The 24,887-nt window shown below is 38.7% G+C and overlaps 1 protein-coding gene across 23 annotated transcripts in view; it reads right to left on the reverse strand.

Moving 5' to 3' along the window:
* Window positions 1-24,887, reverse strand: part of ppfia1 (PTPRF interacting protein alpha 1) — a 68,364-nt gene that overhangs the window by 27,897 nt on the left and 15,580 nt on the right. For all 23 annotated transcript variants that reach the window (XM_034148939.1, XM_034148938.1, XM_034148922.1 and 20 more), the window contains exons 3-14: window positions 18,803-18,904; window positions 17,272-17,436; window positions 17,041-17,115; window positions 14,923-15,024; window positions 13,570-13,803; window positions 12,224-12,370; window positions 9,921-10,055; window positions 3,312-3,395; window positions 2,210-2,341; window positions 2,031-2,093; window positions 1,391-1,470; window positions 164-314 (exon numbers count right to left, since the gene is read on the reverse strand). In XM_034148939.1, coding sequence (XP_034004830.1) covers window positions 164-314; window positions 1,391-1,470; window positions 2,031-2,093; window positions 2,210-2,341; window positions 3,312-3,395; window positions 9,921-10,055; window positions 12,224-12,370; window positions 13,570-13,803; window positions 14,923-15,024; window positions 17,041-17,115; window positions 17,272-17,436; window positions 18,803-18,904 — 1,470 coding nt within the window. The remainder of the gene's footprint in view (window positions 1-163; window positions 315-1,390; window positions 1,471-2,030; window positions 2,094-2,209; window positions 2,342-3,311; window positions 3,396-9,920; window positions 10,056-12,223; window positions 12,371-13,569; window positions 13,804-14,922; window positions 15,025-17,040; window positions 17,116-17,271; window positions 17,437-18,802; window positions 18,905-24,887) is intronic.

Consider the following 24,887-nt stretch of genomic DNA (forward strand, 5'->3'; position numbering starts at 1 on the left):
TTTAGCTTAAATCCTATCTCATGTTCCATGGAGCTGCTGTGATGCAAGTCAAATTTCAGACTCGATCTGACCATTAAAGTGTTATCGTATCTTATCGGATCGTATCGTTCCTAAGTGTCGTTTTAATTGACAAACTTCCAGCAGCAGTTGATGTTTAGCTGACCTTTGACGGCTCGTCCCTCATCGCTGCCATGCGTCCCTTCTGCGGCCGCCGCAGCACCAGAGCGCTGCCGTAATGATCCGAGTTACTGTCCATCATCGAGGAGGCCGACACCGGGTACCTGAAGTCTGGAGTGCTGCCCATCTGAGAGCGTCTGGGAGAAGAAAAAACACATCAACAAACGTCGATATTACAATGGACATTTACAAAATGGAGAGGATAACATCATCTGTCAATCACAAACTGGAACTATTTGTATCACAATGGAGAAAGTGGACTGATTTCGTAAAACCTCATAGGCCAGATTTTATTTTTACAAACGTATGATTTGACTGTGAAGTCCTGATCACTCCCTAATGTTCGTATTGTTCGCACTGTTTACTGTTTTTATTTTAGGCATTTCGGACCGACAAACTTAAGATGTACAATTACTATGTGTTGAAAAAACACTGTCAGAAAGACTGAGGGGTTACAGGTTTAAAACAGATCTAATAATTGTTCTTTGCTAAGAGGCTGCTGCAACACTTCAGAATCAGATCGGGTTTATTACCAGGTTGTTGACATGTACGAGGAATTTGACTTGATGTCGTGGTGCATACATAAAAGTAAAACACAAATTACAGATGGAGAACTATTTTAAGAAAACTTCCTTTTAACTGTAATCAATGCTAAAGGCTACACTAGATGTGAGTGGTCTGAAAAAAAAACACATACAAAAACTGGAATGTGAGAAAGACTGAGAGGTTACAGGTTTTAAACCAGATGTAGATTTCTAATAATTCTTCTTTGCTAAAAGGCTGCTGCAACACTTTTCAAGGTTTTTATTGTGCACATAGCTACAGTGTAGATACATCAATGAAAATCTTAGGTCCCAGGCTCCTCCAACAGTGCAACACAATAAAACAGATAGAATAGTGCAAGTAAATACAATACAATAGGATAGAAATAGTGCAATAAGAGTCTATATACAAGTAATTGGAATATGATATATTAGATACATAATGTGTAAGTTGCAAACAGGTGAATGTTATGAATGTTCTTTCAAAAGTTCAGGTGTTTAACAGTCTTATGGCCGGTGGGATGAACTGTCCCTGAGTCTGGTGGTTTTAGACCTTTGACTGTAATCGATGCCAAAGGCTACACTAGATGCAAGTGGTCCATATGTGCAACAAAGATCAGGAATACTTTATTGGACCCAGAGGGGGAGTGTACGTTGTGACGGTGTCTCACCCGTGCAGTAAGGAGTTGCTCCGGCTCCTCCCCTGCTCACTCTCCGCCCGCATTGTCTCTATCTGGATCAGGAGCTGCTCCTGTGGGACGGATTCACAGATGGAGGGATCAATTGGTGGAGACGAAAAAGCCACCATGACAAGTGTAGTTAAAATATTTCAAACAGAATATAAAAAGCATGGGCGAAATGCAACTTAAATACATTTAATCAGATGTTACGTTTAAGTTTAAATGTAAGGTCCTTGTACTTGAGTCCTTTCTTTGTATGCCACGTTATAGTTGAACAATTTAAAGGAACTGTGTGGATGAAATATTTATGATAGACTTTACAACATTTACAACAAAATGTATGTATTAAAATGGTCTATGTGTATTTATTAAATAATTTGTTTATTCAACAGCAGGCTAGTAGCTTAGAAACTAGCCAATTGAGAGATCTTATGGCATCTATACATTTTTAACTTTTACGTTGAATACTTTTACCACATTTTGCTTATAGTCCCTACTTTTACTTAAGATACATTTCCAACGTGGGACTTCTTGTTGTAGCACAGTATTTTCACAGTGTTGTTTAAGTACATTTACCTAAGTAAAGGATCTGAGAACACAGAGACAGCAGAAACTTTGAAGGACTCCTCACCTTGTCGTGGTGAGACTCCTCGATCAGCTTCTTGGTGTGCTCCAGCTCTCTGATCAGGGCATTCTGAAAGCATAAACTAGAGTTGACGCACTGAAAAATAAACACTGACTTTCAAAACATATTCATTATGTCAAAGACTGCAGTGTCCTCCTCTCAGATCACATGTATGTTCCGGTCACCTTGTCCTCCAGCGCAGACATCCTCTCTTTGAGGTGCAGCTGCAGCCTCTCGTTGGACTCTGACAGGAGCTTATCCACCGTCTCAGACAGACGCTTGTTGTGCTCCTCGTTCATCTTCTCTCGCTGCCGTGCCTGCACACAAAAAGACAGCTTTGTAAAAAAACGGTACACACGATCAGACTGTTTCAATGGCGTGTTACAGGAATGAGTCCTAAAACGAGTCGGCATTTTAGTCCTCGCTCATCTGGAAGTCATATGTTTTGGGTTGTTAGTGTGAAATAAGGAACCGAGCAGAAGAGACTTTAATTCGCTGACATAAAATACGTCTGTAAATAACCCAATGGGGAATCTAAAACGGCGGTTGCTAACAAGTGTCTGAATGAGACGACTAAACTTCATCACGCCCAACATTAGCCACCTTTAGCTTAGCGGTGGTGACGTGAAGTCATGTGACCGTGCTGTAGTTCCTTTATAGCCCAACATTAGCCACCTTTAGCTTAGCGGTGGTGACGTGAAGTCATGTGACCGTGCTGTAGTTCCTTTATAGCCCAACATTAGCCGCCTTAAGCTTAGCGGTGGTGACGTGAAGTCATGTGACCGTGCTGTAGTTCCTTTATAGCCCAACATTAGCCACCTTTAGCTTAGCGGTGGTGACGTGAAGTCATGTGACCGTGCTGTAGTTCCTTTATAGCCCAACATTAGCCGCCTTTAGCTTAGCGGTGGTGACGTGAAGTCATGTGACCGTGCTGTAGTTCCTTTATAGCCAAACAGTAGCCGCCTTTAGCTTAGCGGTGGTGACGTGAAGTCATGTGACCTTGCTGTAGTTCCGTTATAGCCCAACATTAGCTTTTCACTTAAAAAAATCAGAAAGTGATGTTAATATGTGGAAATTATCCTGCTGGACAAAACGTGTAAGTCGTAAACGTTTGTTTGACACAAATATTATTTTCAGCTATGATCCAAAATCAGACGGAGAAATCCAATTGGCTTTTTGTCGAGGGAAATGCTGCCTTCAGGGCCCAACACAGAAATACAACATCACCGCACTACTCTTTAAATTAAAACTGAGTGTATAGTGACAGTAGTTCCTCGTCTTCCTCACCCTGAGCAGCTCCTGGTTCTTCTCCTCCAGCTGGGCCTCGTGCTGCCTCAGTCTCTCCTCCACATTGCCGTGGCGTTCCTCTGCCTAAAAATGAAAGAGACAATACAAAAAAACATATTTCTTAATATAATCAATCCTCTAAGAGCCGATGAGTGATTAGGTTTACATGCACGTTAATATCCACTATTATATTTGATAATGGTCATCTAAACAGTTGAGTATGACATATGTATATGTATAAAGCCCATCTGGAATATGCAACTTAATTGAAGTTTTAACTACAATTTGGGACACATGGGCTCTTTAGTTATTAGTGCCAGTGATCAGAGAAGAGACATATCGTACTACTTTTAGATATTATACAATACTTTAATATCAACAGTTTGTTCAGTCAGTATCTCAACCTTTTCAAGAAGATTTTTGAAGAATGAAAAAGGCTGTTTTTGCATCTCTCCACGACTGGCATAAAAACTTCAAAAGATCCTATTTTGACAGCTCTTTATAAAAAGGGGCATTGGTGGTATATATGTTTTTTTATTAGCCATGTCAAGAGCTCAGTAGGAACATTGTCTATTTCAGATTAGAGGTAAAACCAATGAATATTTTGTGCATGTAAACATAGTCACTCTCTCTGATGCTAGATTTAATCTTCCCCTAGAGGGGTTTGTCATCCATCCTGGAGAAGGACCTCGCTGAGGAAAGTCAAAAGTGTTTGAGGTTTTTGGTCCTTCGGAAGGAGGGGGGGGGGGGGGGTCACCAACACCAACAACAGCCTGAGAAGCTACAGACGCTAAAAACAGCTAGAGGAAACCCACCGGCTGCATGAGGAGAGGACAGCAAAGCAAGGACTAAAACAAATTCAACAGCCATACATCTGACCTACGGATGAGTACAGGTGTTTGTGTGAATCAAGGTTTGTTAAACATCCAAAATGACTTTTTTTTTTAAAGGACTTTCTAGCCCAATTCCTTCAAATTCAAGGACCCAACATGTCCTATTTTGAGAGAAAAAATATGGTAAATTACTGCTTTAACACTATGGGATTTTTATACTAAGAACTAGCAGGTTTTACAGAAGCTCAAATATTTTTGTTTATTATTGAGTGAAATATATAAAGCACTCAATAAAACATTTCTAATTATGCCAATTTAATCAATTAAAATTGAGGAAAGTAAATCCAAGGATCCCTGGGAAACAAGGTGAATGATTACAATTAACTAATTACAATATTTGATCTGCAATTAGGCGTGTTGAAGAACATATGGAGTGTATAAGAGCAGATATGATCTGTGTTGGCGGGTAAACACGTTTCTGAGACGGACTGTCCCGCCGTTTTCTCTCGCTCTAAAGGGCAGGGTCTCCTAAAGTCTTTTAAGCAAATCAGCAGGCACTTCCTGTTTGTGTTGGACAACCACAATATTTTTCCATATTTGGGAAAAAAGGGATTGAACTGGATGAACTCTTATATTGCGTAAAGAAAAACTACAAATTGTTTTATTCTTGGGGATTTAAACATTGATTTTTCTATAGATGCTAAAAACAACTTTATTAACAATTTATTCTTCACCTTTTTATCTCCCATTTTTGAGCAGCAATTATTGATATCATCTCTTCAAATATTCCCAATGCTTGGACTGAAGTGGCTTGTTATAATACACAAACCCTCTCCAATTATGTGTTTAAGTAAATATATTTAAATACTTTCTGTTAGGCGTCTTGGACCCTTTTTTGAAAGCTTCAGGGTGTCCCATTTCTCCATTATTTCTTATGATTGTACCTGTATTTTTTGTATCTATGTGTAAATGAAATGAACTTTATTCGAAAGGTATCGGCATGAAGCGCTAACACAGCTCACCAGCACATGATCACAAACACAGAGGACTGATTAAGACACCACAGGACTTTAAGATGTAATCTGACGCTGCACTTAACCAGGCACTTGTCATGTAAAAGACAAACTGAAGGTAGAGATGTTTATTACATGATTCGTTTCTCCCTCCTTACTTTGGTGTTCCTGGTCAAATTATTCCCGTTCTGTTTTAAATGTCCTTACATTAACACAAACAACACTACTACTGGTTTACATGAAAAGCTGCAGTGAATATACAAAGAATAAACACTGACAATGTATTTAAATCAGCATTTTGCCGATGTGGGTGTGTACCATCTGATGGATGGACATAATCTAGGGTTACCTATTCATTATGTATGACTGGGAACACAATAGGTGTTACAAAGTTGACTAAACCACTCACAATTCAATAAAAGTTGAGATCAGCAATTGTATATGTTCACATTTTAGGAGCACATCATAAGGCCTTGAAGCAATCAAATGTAAAACACAATATTTATGATTGATGAAAGTATAAAACGGTCAGATTTGACCCGAACACGACAGGAGGGTTAACTAGTAGAAAACACATTTCTTTTGGTAATGTGATCAGCTAATCTAACGGCCTGGTTAAGTTCAGTATCAGAACCAAACGTTCCCACTATCCAGGAGTTTTATTCTCTGAGTGAAGCTGCTCTACCTTCTTCTTAGTCTTAGCGCCTTTAGAGCCACACAGAACACACTAAGGGTTTGACAAGGAGGCGGCATGAAGAGCACACAAGAGCAGAGCATGACGTGAAGAAATGAGAGGAGAAAACAGGTTTAATGTGCACGATTAGACATAGAAATGAGAGAACATGGATAAAGAACACAATGATTTTCATGACCGTCACTTTCATGTATAGACCTGAGGACAGAACAGGTAGACAGACAGAGGATATGTTGAGTTATAGGAGGGTTAATACAATGAGGGAATTTAAATAAGACTTCAGAAGATAGACTGAGTGATTTATGATGGAGAAATGAGAGGGTGGATAACAGAATGAAGGATTTATGTGGATGTTTTGGAGCTGAATGGATGCAATATTCTTTATATTTCTGAGCACGTCTGACTTCTTCAATGTTCTATTTAAACGATTTTGTGGCTTAAGCTCGAGCCAATGAGGAGGAAATCAGAATCAGAAATACTTTAATATTTCAGGGGGAAATTGGTTTTCGTTGTTCCATTTTAGAATGAACAAAATATAGAATTTGTTTTAAATGTGATATATTATATAACATGGGAAGAAAGAATGTGCAATAATAGATAAATAAACATAAGAAATTAAAGTAAAATGTACAATAAAGATAAAATAACATGTCCGATGCGACGGTGTCAGGACAAAGGGTGTAATATTCTGTACAAACTGTAAAGCCCCCTGAGACAGATGTGTGATATTAGGCTAAATAAATAAACTATTACTAAATGATCCTATGGGAATATAACAGAAAATAACTCAATGTTTTTGTTAAGTATATGTTTTTTTTGTGGCTGCAGGAGTTCATTCTCTGCAAGCTGTTACGAATTATCATGTTTAAATGTAATTGCTTACCCTGAAAACAAAATCATTATGAGCTTATTAAACATAGGGTCTGTAGAGTGCCACAGTGACGCGTCCTAAAACCCGGAAGTAAACTCCTTCCGGTTCCTTTGACCAAAAAGCAATGCAATTTCTCCATAGGATTTTGGAAAATAGCTGGAACTAAGGTCTGTGGTTGAGACACATTTAAGAGACGGATCACGTTTTGTTCAGCCGGATAATCTCCACATGTCTACCCTACTTTTATAATTTTCGAATCATAAATCTAGTCGCCAGAAGCAAAATGCTAACGTTATGCTATAAACGAACTACAGCAGGGTCGCTGCTTCAACGTCACACCAACTTAAGTCCATATTCAAAACTACAGATTCTAAATGGTACGAGTTGAAGCGTTTGTTTGAACAGTTTGCAGGAGGCAGGTACTTGCTTTCAAGCAGAACACGGGGATCAGTGGGGTCACTGCTGATGTATTTAATGTCGTAGAACAAAACGTGATCCGTCTCTTCAATGTGTGTCAACCACAGACCTTATTTCCAGCTATTTTCCAAAATCCTATGGAGAAATTGCATTGCTTTTTTGTCGAAGGAACCGGAAGTGGTAAAATGCTAACTTACTTCCGGATTTTAGGACGCATCACTGTGGCACTCTATTTCTAAACACTACAAATCCCAGCTATACAAGTAACATAAAAGCAAGACTGTAGAAAGAGAAGAATGTAAACAGATTATATTATTGATGTGAAAAGAGGCGCCTGCTTCCTGATAAGATTAACATGAGAATGATTGTTCGCCTAATTTTCAGAGAGCCACTGTGAGCCAGTTCCAACACAAATAAGGTGCGGAGCCGCTCGTGGAAGTTCAGCAGCAGCGTGCAGGACAAAGACCCAAACTATAAATGGATAAAAACATGAGCCAAATCTCTAAAAATAGGTCCCTGTGGATATTTGGAGAAACATAAACAATGGCTTCCTCGGCAGCTTCCGCAGGGAGGAGCGGCTGCTGCAACGTAAAGGAAATAATCCAAAAGCCCTGGGAACGTACACACTGTGTGATGAGGTCATGATGGAAGTAGACGTAATGGTATATAAATACACATTTTCCCCAAAGAGACAAAGGTAGATTGAATCAAGGTTTTGGGGTTTGTCAAAAGGCTAAACTTTTAACAGGAAGGCACCTTGAAAAATATTTGTTGTGGTTATTATTAGGGATGCCAGCGATTATTCGATTATTCGAATATTCGTTACAGTCTCCATAATCGAAGATTATTTTTAAAATTTCGATTTTATTTATATATATTTTTTATTAATATTAATGTTTTTTCCTGGTTTGGTTTCAACCAAAATATAGACTAATGCTAATAATAGTAATAGTATTAATAATTGTAAATGACCATTGATCACACCACCAGTTTGCTTTACTGTAAACTTGGAGGAAGCCAGCAGCGCAGAGTGCAGCCTGCTGCAGCCTGCTGCAGCCTGCTACACACCGACCCCGCCGCCCCCCCCCTCCCTCTCCGTCACACGTGCGATTGGGGGGGGGGGGGGGGGGGGGGGGCGGTGTGTCGAATAATCGATTAATATTCGCCAGGGCTGTCCGATTTTCGATTTTGATCATGGTCAGTTTCTGGCATCCCTAGTTATTATCCACATGTTTTTTGTTTCTGAAATGCCAGAATGTGACATAAAACAAGTTTAACAGTTTGGCTGTCTAGGTATATAAAAAAAACATGGGATTCAACAGCCAATCAGATTTGGCTCCTCTCTAAATGTCACATGGCGAATAAAGCACCCATCATTTGAATATCTCCACCCTTGGCTTAAAAACTGTCTTAAATATAATTTGTAGGTTTTATATTCAAGAATCATGGGAGTGGTGTTGATATGTGGAGATTATATTATTATATATTTCTATGTTTTATTAACATATCTCCTTTAAAGTTTGCAGTCAAAATTGAATAATAGTTGGATCTCTGAACAAAACGTTGAAATTAAATGACTGTGTTTTCTGGTACCTTGTCTGTATTAATATTGAATTGAATTGAATTAGTAGAATAAATAAAAATGTAAGATAATGTAATGTCAGATTTTATATGTTTGAAGTATTTCTGCCATCCCGCTTCTACTTATTGTGTTTGCTGGTACCTTCTCTGTATCAATTGACTGTTTTAATATTGAATCGAGTTAGTAGAATTAATACAAATGTAAAAAACATGTCTATATTTTTGAAGTATTTCATGATAACAGTCAAAAGGCAGATGGAGCAGTGCCTTTGGGAGTAGACAGGAATCAAAGTGTTGGAGTTTGTCAAAAGGCTAATCTTTTAACAGGAAGGCATCTTGATACATTTTTTAGTGCTTATTATCCACATATGTTTTGTTTCTGAAATGCCTGACTGTGACATAAAACAACCCAGTACGTTTTTTTCGGCTGCCTAGGTATAAAAGAACCATGGGATTCAACAGCCATTCAGATTTGGCTCCTCTCTAAATGTCACATGCCGAATAAAGCACCCATTATTTGAATATCTCCACCCTTGGCTTAAAAATGATCTTACTTGTGGGAAGAGGATGGTTAAAGAGATGCAAAAACATGCTTTAGGATGTTCTTAAACCTCTGCTAAGTGTTTATTTTCATTTGTTTACAGTATTATACTATTATTTCAGCCCTGGAAATAACCTTGTTGAAACCCCTACCTTGAATCCTGAACTATGTGTATGCATGTGTTTATATTTAGATGAGGGTACATTTACATAATATATGTAATATACGTGTATGTGTATAGATAGACGTTCATGGGTGCATACGTAAATGCATATTTTACGCGTGTTGTATACAGATAAACTTTTCTGTTTTTATATGTATTTTGTAGGTTATATTAAGGAATCATGGGAGTGGTGTTGTGTTTATTTTATCTGTAAGTGCTGAAACGATTCTCCTATAAAGTTTGCAGTCAAAATTCCATAATATTTGAGTCTCTGACCAAAACGTTGAGATATAATGACTCTCGGGAGCGCTGTTTCCCCCCGCTTCTACTAATTGTGTTTTCTGGTACCTTGTCTGTATTAATATTGAATTGAAGTAGTAGAATAAATAAAAATGTAAGATCATTTAATGTCAGATTTTATATGTTTGATGTATTTCATGATAACAGTCAGAAGGCAGGTGCAGAGGTGCCTTTGGGAGTAGACGGGTGGGGTTACCTTGGTGAGAGCAGCCACCCTCTGAGCCAGCTCGGCCTCCACCTCCGGCAGAGTCTCAGCTTTACGGAGCGTCTGCTGCAGCTTCTGCTCCGCCAGCTCCAGCTTCTCCTGCAGCTGCCGGTTCCTGTCCTCCGTCTGCAACAAACAAACAAACAAACAAAGTCATTATTAGCAAACACGGAGAAGACTGTGCTGCATCCTGGCCTCAGGGTTTGCTTCAAAGGTCACCTATTATGCAAAATCCCCTTCTTCATGTCTCTTCTACATCAACATGTGTCCCCTCTGTGGAAAGAGACTCTGAAAGTTTCAGGAACAAAGATTCTCTCACTTTTTGTCCTGATCCATTTCTATAAAAACCTGTCTGAAAATGAGCTGATCAGATTTTGGCCACTTTATGATGTCATAACGATGTGTTGGCTTGTGTAACCATTAGCCAATCAGCAACCAAGGTAACCCCCCCCCCCACCTTATCACCTGAATCTCCTCCTAGAGCACCATTGTGTTCTTTGTAACCAAATGTCTCTCAGAGGGGCGTGGGGAGGGGCTCCTTATTTTCATCTAAAGTAACAGACAGAGAATCAGCACTTTTGAAACAGGGCTGAAACAGAGGGGATTATGGGATGCTGCAATTATCTGTTTGGTGTTTGGAGCCAAACACTTCAGAGACATGTTTTGTATATATCTGAGACCTGTAATATATTGATGAAAAACAGCATAATAGGGGACCTTTAAGGTGGAGAGAGTGGAGAGGAATAATACTGTAGAGAGAGGGAGACAAAGGGGGATGGGTGGGCAGGAAGTGTGGAGGAGAGCATTCATAACGACACAAAGACGGACGAAACGCAGAAGAAAGGAGGAGAGAGACGTCTCCATCTCAGTGAGTTCATGTAAAGAAACAGTCAGGGTGTTTGAGGCGTCCCATTCACTGCCTGCTGCGCCGTCACTGTGTGAAAACAGCAGCAGGAAGTCATTAGCAGAAAACTGAAAACTGACAGGAGAGCTGCAGGCCAACTCTGACACTCTAACACTAAAGTCAGCATCAAGTGTAAATCAGATTACAATGTGTTGATGTGTGCAGATTATGGCATATTGTGTTATTAATTTTGGGTCAACATTGAGACACTGACTATTAACCATAATTATGTTTTACGCATGAAAAAAGGTATAGAATCAATCTCATTATGGGTTAAACTTAATAAATAAAAAAAAACACTGCCTTAATTGTAACACTGTATAATGTATCATTGTATAATTGTAACACTGTATAATTGTAACACTGCATAATGTATCATTGTATAATTGTAACACTGCATAATGTATCATTGTATAATTGTAACACTGTATAATTGTAACACTGCATAATGTATCATTGTATAATTGTAACACTGCATAATGTATCATTGTATAATTGTAACACTGTATAATTGTAACACTGTATAATTGTAACACTGCATAATGTATCATTGTATAATTGTAACACTGTATGATTGTAACACTGTATAATTGTAACACTGTATGATTGTAACACTGTATGATTGTAACACTGCATAATTGTAACACTGTATAATTGTAACACTGTATAATTGTAACACTGTATAATTGTAACACTGCATAATGTATCATTGTATAATTGTAACACTGTATGATTGTAACACTGTATAATTGTAACACTGTATAATTGTAACACTGTATGATTGTAACACTGTATGATTGTAACACTGTATAATTGTAACACTGTATGATTGTAACACTGTATGATTGTAACACTGTATAATTGTAACACTGTATAATTGTAACACTGTATGATTGTAACACTGTATAATTGTAACACTGTATGATTGTAACACTGTATGATTGTAACACTGTATGATTGTAACACTGTATGATTGTAACACTGTATGATTGTAACACTGTATGATTGTAACACTGTATGATTGTAACACTGTATGATGTAACTGTATGATTGCAGAGAGAGCACGCTCGTGAACTATTAGCGCCGGTGTTATGCCGTGTTATGCATGCACCTCGCGGACATTTCAATGATTTGTACGGCAAAGTATGGTTTGTAACCGATATCATCTCCTTTTTATGCATAACACGGCATAACACAGGAGCCTCGCTGCGGGGAAACATTGGCGCTGTTCCGAGTTTGATCTAATCTGTCAAAATTACGGACTGCTTTCAGATTTTTCCGTCATTGTTAAAAAATTCCGTCATAGGCGGAAAATATTCGGTTAACGCGACCTCTGGTTGTCACACTCAATGGTTTTTTAAAAGTTTTATTCTAGGAGTGAGGGGTCTACCTGTCTGAAGAGCGAATCCTTGTTGGCCACTTCGTTCTCCAGCTTGTCGTTGAGGTCGTGGACGGAGGTGGCTTCGCGCTGAGCCGCCAGGTAGCGTTTCTCCAGGGTGGTGATCCGCTCCTCCATGTCATCCTTCTGAGCCATGGACTACACACACACAAACACATTTACATTAGTGTAAAGCAGCAGAAGTGTTTAATACTATGTAGAGAAACAGCTCAATAGCATATTAAACACTTATGTTGTTGTTTTATTGCCTGTCCTTGTTTGTCTACCCTTCCCCAAATGTAAAGCATCTTTGGGTTTGAGAAAAGCGCTATCTAAATACAATTTATTATTATTCACATACAGTCCACATATTTAAATATTATTACAATTAACAGTCGTTATTTCCACTGTGCATTGTCTGATTTTACATTCTATTGACATGTATATAGTTTACTTATTCCATCATTTTACTTACTAATTTGCACTATTCAAGATAACTTTTTTAATTGATGTCTTAAATATATTGTTTGTTGCACTGTAGGAGGAGCCGGGGACTTCAGATTGTAATGACAACAAAGGTAGCTGTTGTGTAGATAACAAGAAAGCCTTGATTCCTTGAGAATTTCGTTTGAAAGTCAATGATGGGGAGAATACAAAACAGCATTATACTGCAGTGTACATTTAACTGATTATATCTTTGTTCTTCTTGTCAATTCAAGAAGAACGCCCAACAACAAAATGATAAATCCCATTACCTGACAAAATACATATAAGTAAAAAAATCTACTTTGCAGTTATAGTTTGTCTTGTATTTATGTTTAGTTTAATCCTCTTCATCCCCTGTGGGACAAACAGTAAGGCCAGAATGAGATCTAGCTCAAGTTGCACCGCTTTGTTCACATATCTTCATACACTAGGTTATATAATAAAATGACAGAGGCAATCAAATATGTGTGTTACATGCATGCTGACAAACACAATATCCTGCATGAGTTCAGTGTGATTTTGGGATAACATTCCTTAAAATCATTCGTTTTTCATATTTATTTCAAAAATGATGCCGTATGAATTGGGTACAATTTTACAACAATTCCTGTATCAAAAGAAAAAGTAAAAACTGAAGTTTGTTTTTTTGTACTTCCACATCATTTTACCACATAATTATTATATTTCTAATATTGAAAGTAATTTAGCTTCGACTTAATTGCACTCCCACTTTGTTTTGATGATTATATCTTATTGGGCGACTCTTTAAAAGCATAAAGACAACGGACTCACATTTATTGAACTAACATTTTCACCTGCCACTAAAAACATGGAAAAACTAAAACATATTCAATGTAATAAATCAAACTCACCTCTCTCAGGTCTCTCTGCAGCCGCGTGTTCACGTCTTCGGACTTGATGACGTCTTTTCGGGCCGTGTCCAGGTCCTCCTCCAGCTCGTTGATGCGTGAAACCATGGCAACCATGCGTTCCTTCATCTGGCCCAGATCAGCGGTCTGACGGTCGACGACATCCTGCAGCTCCCCGACCTTCATGAAGCCGTGACCCGACTCCTCGTCCTGACTCAGGGAGCCGTCTGACGACCGCTGGGGAGGAAGTACCAACAAACTATTTCAGCAGAAGATCATTCGGTATAAAAAAGAGCCGTTTCACCGAGGGCCTTCTTTGGAAATCTAATAAGGAGATGCAAGAAATCAGGAACGATGATCCTGAAACGAAGATTTGAAATAGGGGGGCCCGGCACGAACAGTTTTATAGCCTTTATTTAAATCATTGGTGTCTTAAAAGTTTATGTTTTTGTTTTGTTTGTTTATTTGTCAACAACAAATGTATTTCTTTAAGAAAAAATGAAATATATATATGTTAATAATTTAGTTTTTGGGAGAAGGGTAAACTTCTTTCCACACCTTTTCGGATGTGTAATTAAGTAGATCATTTGTTTATACATAACTTAGAATCAGTAATATTTTTGTATATCAATTTGACACTGCTTAATTTTGTATTGAATAATAATTCTCATGTATTATTGTTTTACACATTCGAAATAAATCTAATCAAATCAAAATCAAATCAAAAGTTGTACAATGCGTTTAAAGATGAGTTATTTTCTCCATTCATTTGACTGAGCCGAGAGCAGGAGATTGAAGGCGTGGCTTAAGGTAAACTAAACATGGAGAAGCAGCGTTCAGTTATTATGCTCCAAATATCTGGAACAAACTCCCAGAAACCTGCCGGTCCGCTGCAACTCTGACTACTTTTAAATCCAGGCTGAAGACTTTTATTGTTGCCGCTGCTTTCAATTGAGACATTCCCATCTCACACGGCACTGTAACTTTTATTCATGCACCTGTGTTATTCATGTTTTACTATCTTTGCTTTTAAATGCATGTTGTAAAATGCCATTTTATAATATGTTTCTACTGCACCATTTCTTAGATGCTCTTAATGTCTTTCATTTTTGTAAAGCACTTTGAATTGCCTTGTGTTGAAAGGTGCTATAACTAAACTCGCATGCTCTTTTGGCCCAGATGCAGGTACTTTTCCTCTCTACGAGTCAGGCTAATTTGGCTTCACGCGCCACTGAGAAACTTTCATAGGATTGAACATATCCTGCATCGAACACTGAATCCAGGACACTTTATACATCCATGGCCTCGCCTCCATCCTGGTTTACTTTCCTGTGTATTGCAGTGCGGTGAGCTCACCTTGCCGTTGGTGCTCGGCGTGTTTTCTGAGTTGTGGTTGACCTCGCTGGTCCCGTCTGCCAGCCCTCTCTTCTGGCTGCTCTGCTCCCTGAGGTACGCCAACTACACAAAAACATCAACATCTGTTAACACCGTTCAGTCACTCAGTTACAAATCTCTGGTTGACCAAGTCAGGAGTTTATAAACAGATAAAACACATTGCAACAGATAGTCAATTACATCTTACAGAATAAAATCCAGGGTTAGACTGTCATGCATTAAGACCACATTGAGGAATCCTTTTAAAAGGGTGTCATATTCAGATTGATATTCTGTACACACTGTTAAGTCCCCTGAGACAAATGAAAAATGTTTAATATTGGACTATATAAATTAACTTTGAAATAATTTGCAATGCTGTTATTTCTAATCTAAACAAGTACTGTGTGTGTGTGTGTGTGTGTGTGTGTGTGTGTGTGTGTGTGTGTGTGTGTGTGTGTGTGAGAACATATGACACTTAGAAGCGTGGCTAGCAGTATTCAGTATAGCAGTATACACCTGCTAAATATAAGGCTACACATGTTAATATGTTTATGTTTACAAGTAAGTATGTATGTATGTATGCATTTGAACAAGTGTGTATGAATGTGTGTGCATTTATTTTTATTTACCTCAGGAATCCTGTAACTTCTTTCTTGGTTATAAACAATAATAATAATATTTATGTATTTTCTCTGATTGCACAAAAGTAATAATATGATTTTGATAAATGCAGATCCTACTGTTTTGATTGCATGCAAAAAGCACACTTTCTTACGTTTCGTTGCATACGCATATGACAGTTCACAAAAATGCTTACAGTATCACCATTCAGTAAATCGTAACCCATGTATTGTGATATATATATATATATATATAGTGATATATATATCGTATCACAGTAGGAAAATAGAGCAGGAGAAAGCTGCCTAGCCTCAGGAAATAAGGTTACTAATAAAAGCTGAGTGGCAAGTGGTTGGTTATATATGTGTGTGTGTACGTGAGTGTGTATGTGAGTGTGTGTGTGTGTGTGTACGTGAGTGTGTGTACGTGAGTGTGTGTGTGTGTGTGTGTGTACGTGAGTGTGAGTGTGAGTGTGAGTGTGAGTGTGAGTGTGAGTGTGAGTGTGAGTGTGAGTGTGAGTGTGAGTGTGAGTGTGAGTGTGTGTGTGAGTGTGTGTGTGTGTATGTGTGTGGTCCAAGGCAGATTACCAGGAACAAAAGATGACCGAAGCATGAAGCAGAGAGGAAATCTAGGACACTTCCCAAAGATCCTCTGGGCCTTTTGTCAATCTCGATCCCATTCAACACACAGCACTAAAAAGCTCTCTGCATTCATGAACACATGTGTGTACGTCAGAGCTGGGAGTCTCTTCCTGAGATATATACAGTGAACACTCCAGATGTATTCAGTACAGCAGAGACTTCTGAAGCAGGTCAAATGTGCACAAATCCATGTGATAAAATACACATTGCATCTGAGTCAAGTGTTTTATGCAAGCATCTCCTGGTGTGTAAAAGTCTCTTAATGTAATATATGATAACAGCTGATCTAGACTTGTGCTTGTCAACAATTTCTTTATTGAGGTTCTGAATAACAGAATTAACAGAAAAATTAAAAAGTAGAAATGTTTTCATTATGTATCATGTGCCATAAGGTTTAGTCCCTGTAATCCACCAACTTTACATTAATGTCAAGATCAACAACCTAAAAAAAACCTCTTAAAATCAGTGTATTCACATCATTTGACTTGTCCTTTAAATATTGAAATCTAACAATAACTGCAGTTAAAAATAGATAATATATAGGGGGCTGCCAAGACAAAGCACAACTGCTGTTTCAGTGACGTATTCTTGTAGTTCAACACATTACGAGGGATACATTTGCGACATTTAAGCCTACATGTATCACTCACAAGTTGAAAAGCTGAGACTAAACCGTTTTAGAAGGTTAGGTGATTTTAATTTAGGCTGTTAAGTTGTTCTAGCGAATATGTTTTCATCACATGAATGCAGTGTATTATAGATATTTGGAAAAGTCTCTATTGGTATGGAGTTGGGGTACCTATTGAATAGCTATTTCCATTATAAGTGTGCTTACTTCTTTGTGTGACATGGTGAGCTGCTCCTCCAATGCGCTGCATCTTTCCAGAGCAACACGTAGTCGCTCCCTCACCTACAAAACACGTGAAAGAAAAGATGAAAAAAAAACCTGCAAAACTCCAAATATATTTATGTAGCTTCCATTCTGTTTCCTTTCAATGTCCAACATATGTAACACACGTGTACACACACACCTTTCATTCATTAAAACACAGACACACAGTGGTACCTTCTCATCGAGGGCTTTGTGGTGTTCAAAAAGTGACTTGAGGGCTTTGAGGACTTCCACTTCACTGGAGACTCCTGCAGGAGACTGAGCCTGCCTCTTCACCACCGTCATCCTCAGGCTGCGCTCGTGCCGAGACACCAGGCACTCCAGGTGCTCCAGCAGCAGCTGATCACACCACAGAGGAGAACAGGGGAGAAAACATCACATCAAAATCCATTGCTCAAATGCAGAAGCATAGAAACCTGTCCTACGTATATAAATAACTACAGGTGAGGAAGGACATTAACTCTTAGATGCAACACTACTGAAATGTCTTGATGCAGAAAAGGTAATCATTATTAAGTTAAAAGCCAAAACTTGACACTATGATCACCACTTTTATAGAAATAGTTCATTTAGAGAGTAGCAGAGAAGTAATTATATGGGTACCTTTGCATGGTGAATCGTAATGAACGTAAACACGTGCTCGGTTTTGTATTTTAGGCTAGGCTTAATCATTATTTTAAATATGGAGGATAACAAATACTTTGTTTTTAACGCTCTAAGTTGTCACACAAAGGGGAACAAATAAATCGTGTTCAGTAATTTAACATTTTGTTGCGTCAAGAAGCACCAATAGGTGTTATAATTGCATGGTAGCCCCTCAAGATGAATCACTTTACACTAATTGTTTATCCGCCACCAGCATAAAGCTTTGGTGAACCTGTAATGAGTTTATTGCTCTTGTATATTTATTTAATTGATATGTCTTTTCTACTGTGGATATGTACAGTATATATTTCCTATATGTTTATTTGTTATTTAATTATATTTATTTGTATTGTATCTTTAAATGTTTTTAACTCATGTGTAATGCTTGATAACATTACTGCTGTTTCCCATTTGTTAACATAAGTTTCATCACCTTGCCTTTCGTTTTCCTCGAGTCCACTGCTCAATATTGTTTACAACATACAGTTGTGATGTCGAATATTAAAAAGGACAAACTTTAATGCAACAAGTACGCAAGAGAAAACGCTTCCCAGTCAGAGACAGTAGGGACTAACACACTCGTTTTGACTCTGGTATGGTGATGTAGTCTGATGTGATTGAAACGTCACTAAGGTAAAATAAAATCCCAAAATCCCACAGCTCAGCTCGCAAACAATAAAATAAGTCAAACATTTGTGAAATAAATTAACACAATTATTTTGCAATAGATGATGAACAGTGGAGCCCTGCAGTGTGTGGGATCTTAAGAAACCTCCTTTTGAGAGCACACAGCTGCATGTGATGACATTTAATGTCAGTTGTTGGAATATTTGGATGATTGAGCAATTTGCCACGCCCCAAACTCGGGACAATGGGTTGTTTTATAGGATATAATTATAGGATTTGTCAACCAGTGTTATGACAACATCCATTCCCAAAACAGACACATGGAGGAATTCAACCGATACGACAGGAGTACGCAGGCGATGTGTAACACTTGTTAGATAATGCAATGTGTGTGTGTGTGTGCGTGTGTGTGTGTGTGTGTGTGTATACTAACCCGTGTGTTGTTTCTCTCCGCCTTCAGCTCAGCAATCTCCTCCTCCTTCTCCAGAAGGTGCTCTCGGCATATGTTCACCTCCTTTGTTAGTGCAGCAAACTCCTAGAATAGAAATATACAAATACAGAAACATGTAAGCACTTCTTAGTGAGCGCAGATTTGGTTTTCCGAAGACGCCGTGATAGAGAAAAATAAAAAAAGGTGGATAATACTGAGGCTGGGAGCTTGTATATTTTTTACAGGTCTCAATCGATCAAAAAATGTAATTGCGTTAATCACAATTATAATTGAGTTTAAAAGAGTATTTTTCCATTGTTTAGGGGGAAATAGAACAAATACACGTGTGGTGTTGTAATAAAGAAATGCATGACAAACTGATAGGCTAAATCAGAGGTTTTTTTACTTTATTATAACTTGATTCCTGAATTATTGCCACGAAGTCCAACGATTTACCGACACTTTGCTAAAGCATCGATAAGGCTGGTGTCACAGGGAGCCGCTGTGAATCCCCTCCGTATAATATGAGCTCCACAGGGCATATCATCTCTGCTGCTATCATACTGCGAGCACTATCTGTTCCTCCAGTGGTGACCCTGTTAACTAACTCCTGTAATGATGTTATATTTAACATATAAATAATAATATTCTGTAAGCCTTACATGTCAAGAGACAGAAGATCTCAGCACTCGGGAAGGTGATCAGTCACAAGGTGCCATGAAACCACACAGTTTGTGATCAGTGGTCTATTGTACTCTGATCGGGTCATGGGTCAGTAATCTCTAGACTAAGCATGTATTTGTGTAACTGTATAAAAGCTCTCTCTTCAGTTTGAGTAGTTGCACTCGGCTGTGGAGACATTGCTCTTCATGTTGTTTGCCTCGCAAAAGATTAAAGGACCAGAAAGACATCTCTTTGACTAGTTCATATCAAGAATTTCCACCACACTCCCACTGTGCAATTCCAGTCAGTTTACGGGTTCACTTTAAGAAGTTGGGGTTATATTTTGTAATGTGATTCATTTCACGTCATCTTTTTAGCGCGCCAAGGTTTACACATTTATCGTGAGCGTTAAATAGGCCCTATTATGCTTTTTGGGGTTGTTCCTTTCCCGTTGTGTGTTATATAGGTTTTTGTGCATGTTAATGGTCTACAAAGGCTCCACACACTCCCCCCACCCCAACTAAATGCCCAGCAGCACGACACAACTCCTAACAGCTTAATCTGACCCGAGGAGCTCCTGCACCTCACGCTACAGGTCGTTACTTTCCACCTCTAATCCCATCCTTGGGGCTTAAAATAGAAGACATTTTTAGCAATATGACATGATAAATATAGCAAGGTAAGCCAACAAATATGAGAGGGCCCTGACGGCTTTTTGTTGTTATATTTTTCATTAGTTTTACCAAAATAACTTGATTTAATTGTATTTAAAATAACATTTCCAAAGAAATAAATCCTTCGAATCTGCCTGTTCAGTTTCTGTTTGAATGTGAAGGGTTAAATGAAAGAAGCTCCTTGAGCCGTCTCTGCGAGTTACTGTGAAGACAGGAGCTGATTGGTGGTCCAGCTATGAATTCACAGAGGGCCCGCTATAGTAACTATAGAGTAATGTCAAATGACAGTACAATAGACCAATCATATCTTCCCTCTAAATGGGTGGGCTTTATTATTGCGGACTTTATGACAAGTTCCGCCGGCTGTGAAGTTGATGTGTGCAGTGACGCGTCCTAAAACCCGGAAGTAAGCTGCATGGGTTCCCTCGACAAAAAAGCAATGGGGTTTCTCCATAGGGTTTTGGAAAATAGCTCGAAATAAGATCTGTGGAAAACGAACCTGTTTGATAAATGCACGTTTTGTTCAGCCGGATAATATCCACATGTCTACCCTACTTTTATCATTTTCGAATCATGAATCTAATCGATAGATTTATGATCGATAGATTTATGATTAGCATAAGTTCGTTCATGATGGCTCATGTCAGTGATAGTGATGACATCGTTGCGAAATTATTAACCGAATTATTTTCAAGATTGAGTTACAATGATAAACTGGAGTGGCAAAGGATCAGCTGCATGACCCCGCCATCAAGTGCTTCATCCAAAAGGACAGGAGGATGGACTTTGTGTTTAAGTGATTTGATCATCGAAGGTAGGCCTACGGCAGAGGGCCTAGGTATAAAAGTCACGGCTCGCCACTGGTCAACACAGGATCATTAGGCTGGGAAGCAGAAGGTGCAGAAAGAGCATTTTCTTCATTCACATACTTATATCCTGCTTGTGTAAACAGTCACTTCATCTCCTACATCGCTGTGTGAGTGGATCCTGCGATGATCACACAATAAATGGCCGTGCACATTCCTCTCTCTGCATGCCATCCACAAAATGGATCTGTATCAATTATCAACAATCCAAACTCATTGATGCAAAGCGAAAACATCAACAATTACTTAAGATAAGCTTTTACTTAGAAATTCCCATGGCATGTCTGCGTCACAACAAGCGCACCACTTTTCTTAACATTCGAAAAGTGCTTAAACCCAAGACATCTACTACTTTGTAGACAAAAATAGATCAAAGTGGTATTTTTTTTATTTGAAAATAATAGATTGCTTTGGATTTTAATACCAGGAAAAGAACAGTAATAATAATAATAATGGGTTCCATTTATAAAGCACTTCATATTCGAATTCAAATCCCGAAGTGCTACAGGCAGTGAGCAGGAACAGTATAAATAGACATGACACAACACGGTAGAATTAATAAAAAAGCAATACAAAATAAATAAATAAAAATAAAGATAAAAGGGTGGTAAAAGGGGCTAGGCAAAGGCTCTTTTGAAAAGATGGGTTTTGAGGCCTTTTTTAAAAGCCTCCACGCTCTGTGGTGCTCTCATGTGGTCGGGGAGAGCGTTCCACAGACTGGGGGCAGCCGAGCAGAAGGCCCGGTCTCCCATGGTACGGAGCTTAGTCCTGGGGGGTTTGAGCAGGTAGGAGTTGCTGGAGCGGGTATATAATTAGCAGTAATATAATTGTCAAATAATTGTATAGTTCCCTTTTTCTTAGTTGATATAAATGCAACTACTGTGTTAAATGGCCATCTGATATTGATTTAATATAAAAACCATATTGTGGTGGACTTGAAAATATAGCATCATGGTTTAAAGAATAACATATTGTGAAGAAACTTGTGATCTACATCATCAGAAACATATTGAGGCAAGTTTTAGCTTATTCTCTTAGAGACTCTTTATTCCTTTCCAATAGTATAACACATAAAGAAACAGTCATGATGTCAAATGGTAAAAGAGGAATGAACCAAAGTGAAAGACTTATCCAAAAACCTCTGATCGCGTGAGAACTATGACAATAAGATTTACTGTGCAGACTTATTGTGAAGTACCTCATATCTATCTTCACACACACACACACACACACACACACACACACACACACACACACACACACACACACCACACACACACACACACACACACACACACACACACACACACACACACACACACCACACACACACACACACACACACACACACACACACACACACACACACACACACACACACACACACCACACACACACACACACACACACACACACAACACACACAACACACAGACACACACACACACACACACACGACACACACACACACACACACACACACACACACACACACACACATACACACACACACACACACACACACACACACACACACACACACACACACACACACACACACACACACACACACACACACACACACACACACACACACACACACACACACACACACACACACACTTTTAGAGATTACATGCATGGTTGGACCTAAAGAATGTGCCATCCTGATTTTGTTGCCCTGCAGAAGCTAGCACAGGCGCGCTGAGTTGCGAGGCCTTCTTGCTATATTTCCTACGGCTGGGAGTGTGTGTGTGTGTGTACGAGAGAGTGAGTGTGTGTGTGAGTCTGTAGGGGCTGGGGCTGGGGAAGGGGGGGTTTGGAGCTGGAACTGATCGCTCTTTTCAGTCACTACCACAACTATTCTCCTGCCTTCACTGCAGCCTTGGAGCGTTTGCAGAGCCTGGCACAGACTCAGCTTCCCTGAAATGAGTCAGTGGGAGTTTCCTATTGGCTAGGACCAACGCCTCTGCTCTCTGCTAGCCAATGAGAGAGCAGCAGAGGCGGGCTCTGGGGTAATTACAGAGCGGCTTACTTCCTACATTCCTGAGCAGAGGCTGAGCTTGAGCTCTGCAGCAACCTTAAGATTTTCTTTTGCTTTTGAACGCCCTCTTTTTTCCTCCCTATTATTTACACTAAATATCATACATTGTAGACAAATGGGAGTGTTTTTGTACTTGTTTGTAGATTGAACATTTGAAGTGCGGTTACATTAAGTCCAGAACAATCATGCTTCAGAGAAGAACCCACAAGATACTTACTGGCTTATACATTTCAGTATATAGAACCAGTGAAATTAGCAATTAAAAGTGATCAATTATTGAAGATATACGTGTACACTGCAGACTTTGATGTGTTTTTCTAATAAGTTGTATTCAACTTAATGTATATGTGTAATAACTTTGCAAAAGCAAGCAGAAAGACAAAATATGGTCCTTTTCCTCCATGTGGTAAACGGTTAAACAAAATGTTAAACAGGCCCAGACTGGAGCATCTACCCAAAGATCCCCCCCCCCCCCTCTCTCTGTTTAACATGCACGAGCCCACCCACATGCTAAAGAAAGTACTGTGATGACACAGAGTCATTTGGGATATTAGCACTACCATATATGGAAGAGACATGCATAATACAACACAAGGTCGACATGAGACAATCTCTTAATCATGTAACTTGTCATTTGAAAATAAAGTCAAATAAGAGTGTTCTTAATTTCTATCTACATTAGAATCAGGTTTTTTGTCAAGTAAGGAATTTGCTTTTGTGTATATAAGTGCATAAATATACAATGTTTTCCATTTTTAAACCACATTGAAGTTAGGGCCTCATGATTTGTAGAAAAAGACGTACAATTTTTTTTTTACTGATATCGCAAATGCAATATAAGTTGTGAAGTAAGAAGGAATCACTACTTTTGAAACATATTTGAAATACCATTATAGATTTTAATCTATAGACTTCCATCAGATATTGACACATATTTTTGCCCTTTTTTTTTTTGCCTAGAAATGCTATGCATACTGCGAGTCCAAATTGCAATTTTGACAACGTTTTGATTAATTATGCAGCCTGACTACCCTAATTGTATTATCTCCGTAGATCCAGTATCATATTGAAATAGTTGTGAAAGCATCAGATTGAGGGTCAACATGTTTACAGCATTAAATACTTTATTCCCCAAATATATGAATGCATTTTGAATCTGCTGATTGAACACCGTATAGTTATAAGCGTGTAAAGACGTGATGGCAGCTATGGGCTTTATAGCGTGATCTGTTCCTCCCTCCCTAAACTGAAGACTGTTAGAGGAACGACACGCTGGTTCGGAGTGGACTGAGCTTCGTAAGCCTCAGAACAGGGGAGGGGATTAAGGGATGGGGGGGGGGGGGGGTCACAAATATGTGTGCCAACATATTAAAGGAACAGTGTTACAAAACACAGGAGGAGGAACACACAAAAGCTTTCCAGGGATAAGTACTGGCACTCGTCCTCTCGGGGAAGAGTATCCCGGCACCTTTGTGGCACTAAGACAGAAGCTCAATTCTGTGTTGATATGAATATGTATATAATATATGAGTAAATAAACGTTATGCATTACCATATTGTTAAGAGATATGTCTGAATGGGAGCAGGTGAAAAATGTGAGCACTGCAATGGCAAAATAACATGAATGCAGTTTGCAAACACTTCAAATTACATATCGGTGCCTTTTTTCAACAGAATAGTGAGTTTTAAATTGAATATTTGCTTATATGCCTTTTATGTATTCTGTGTTGGTTTGTTAATATTCTTTTTTGCATTTAAACGGACTTAGTAGGTACCAACTAATAAAACATGTATTTTGGTATTGTAAGTTAACAAATATTTTAATACAATGTTTTAACCAT

The sequence above is a fragment of the Trematomus bernacchii genome, unplaced genomic scaffold (genome assembly GCF_902827165.1).
Source record: "Trematomus bernacchii unplaced genomic scaffold, fTreBer1.1, whole genome shotgun sequence".
In the NCBI taxonomy this organism is placed as follows: domain Eukaryota; kingdom Metazoa; phylum Chordata; class Actinopteri; order Perciformes; family Nototheniidae; genus Trematomus; species Trematomus bernacchii.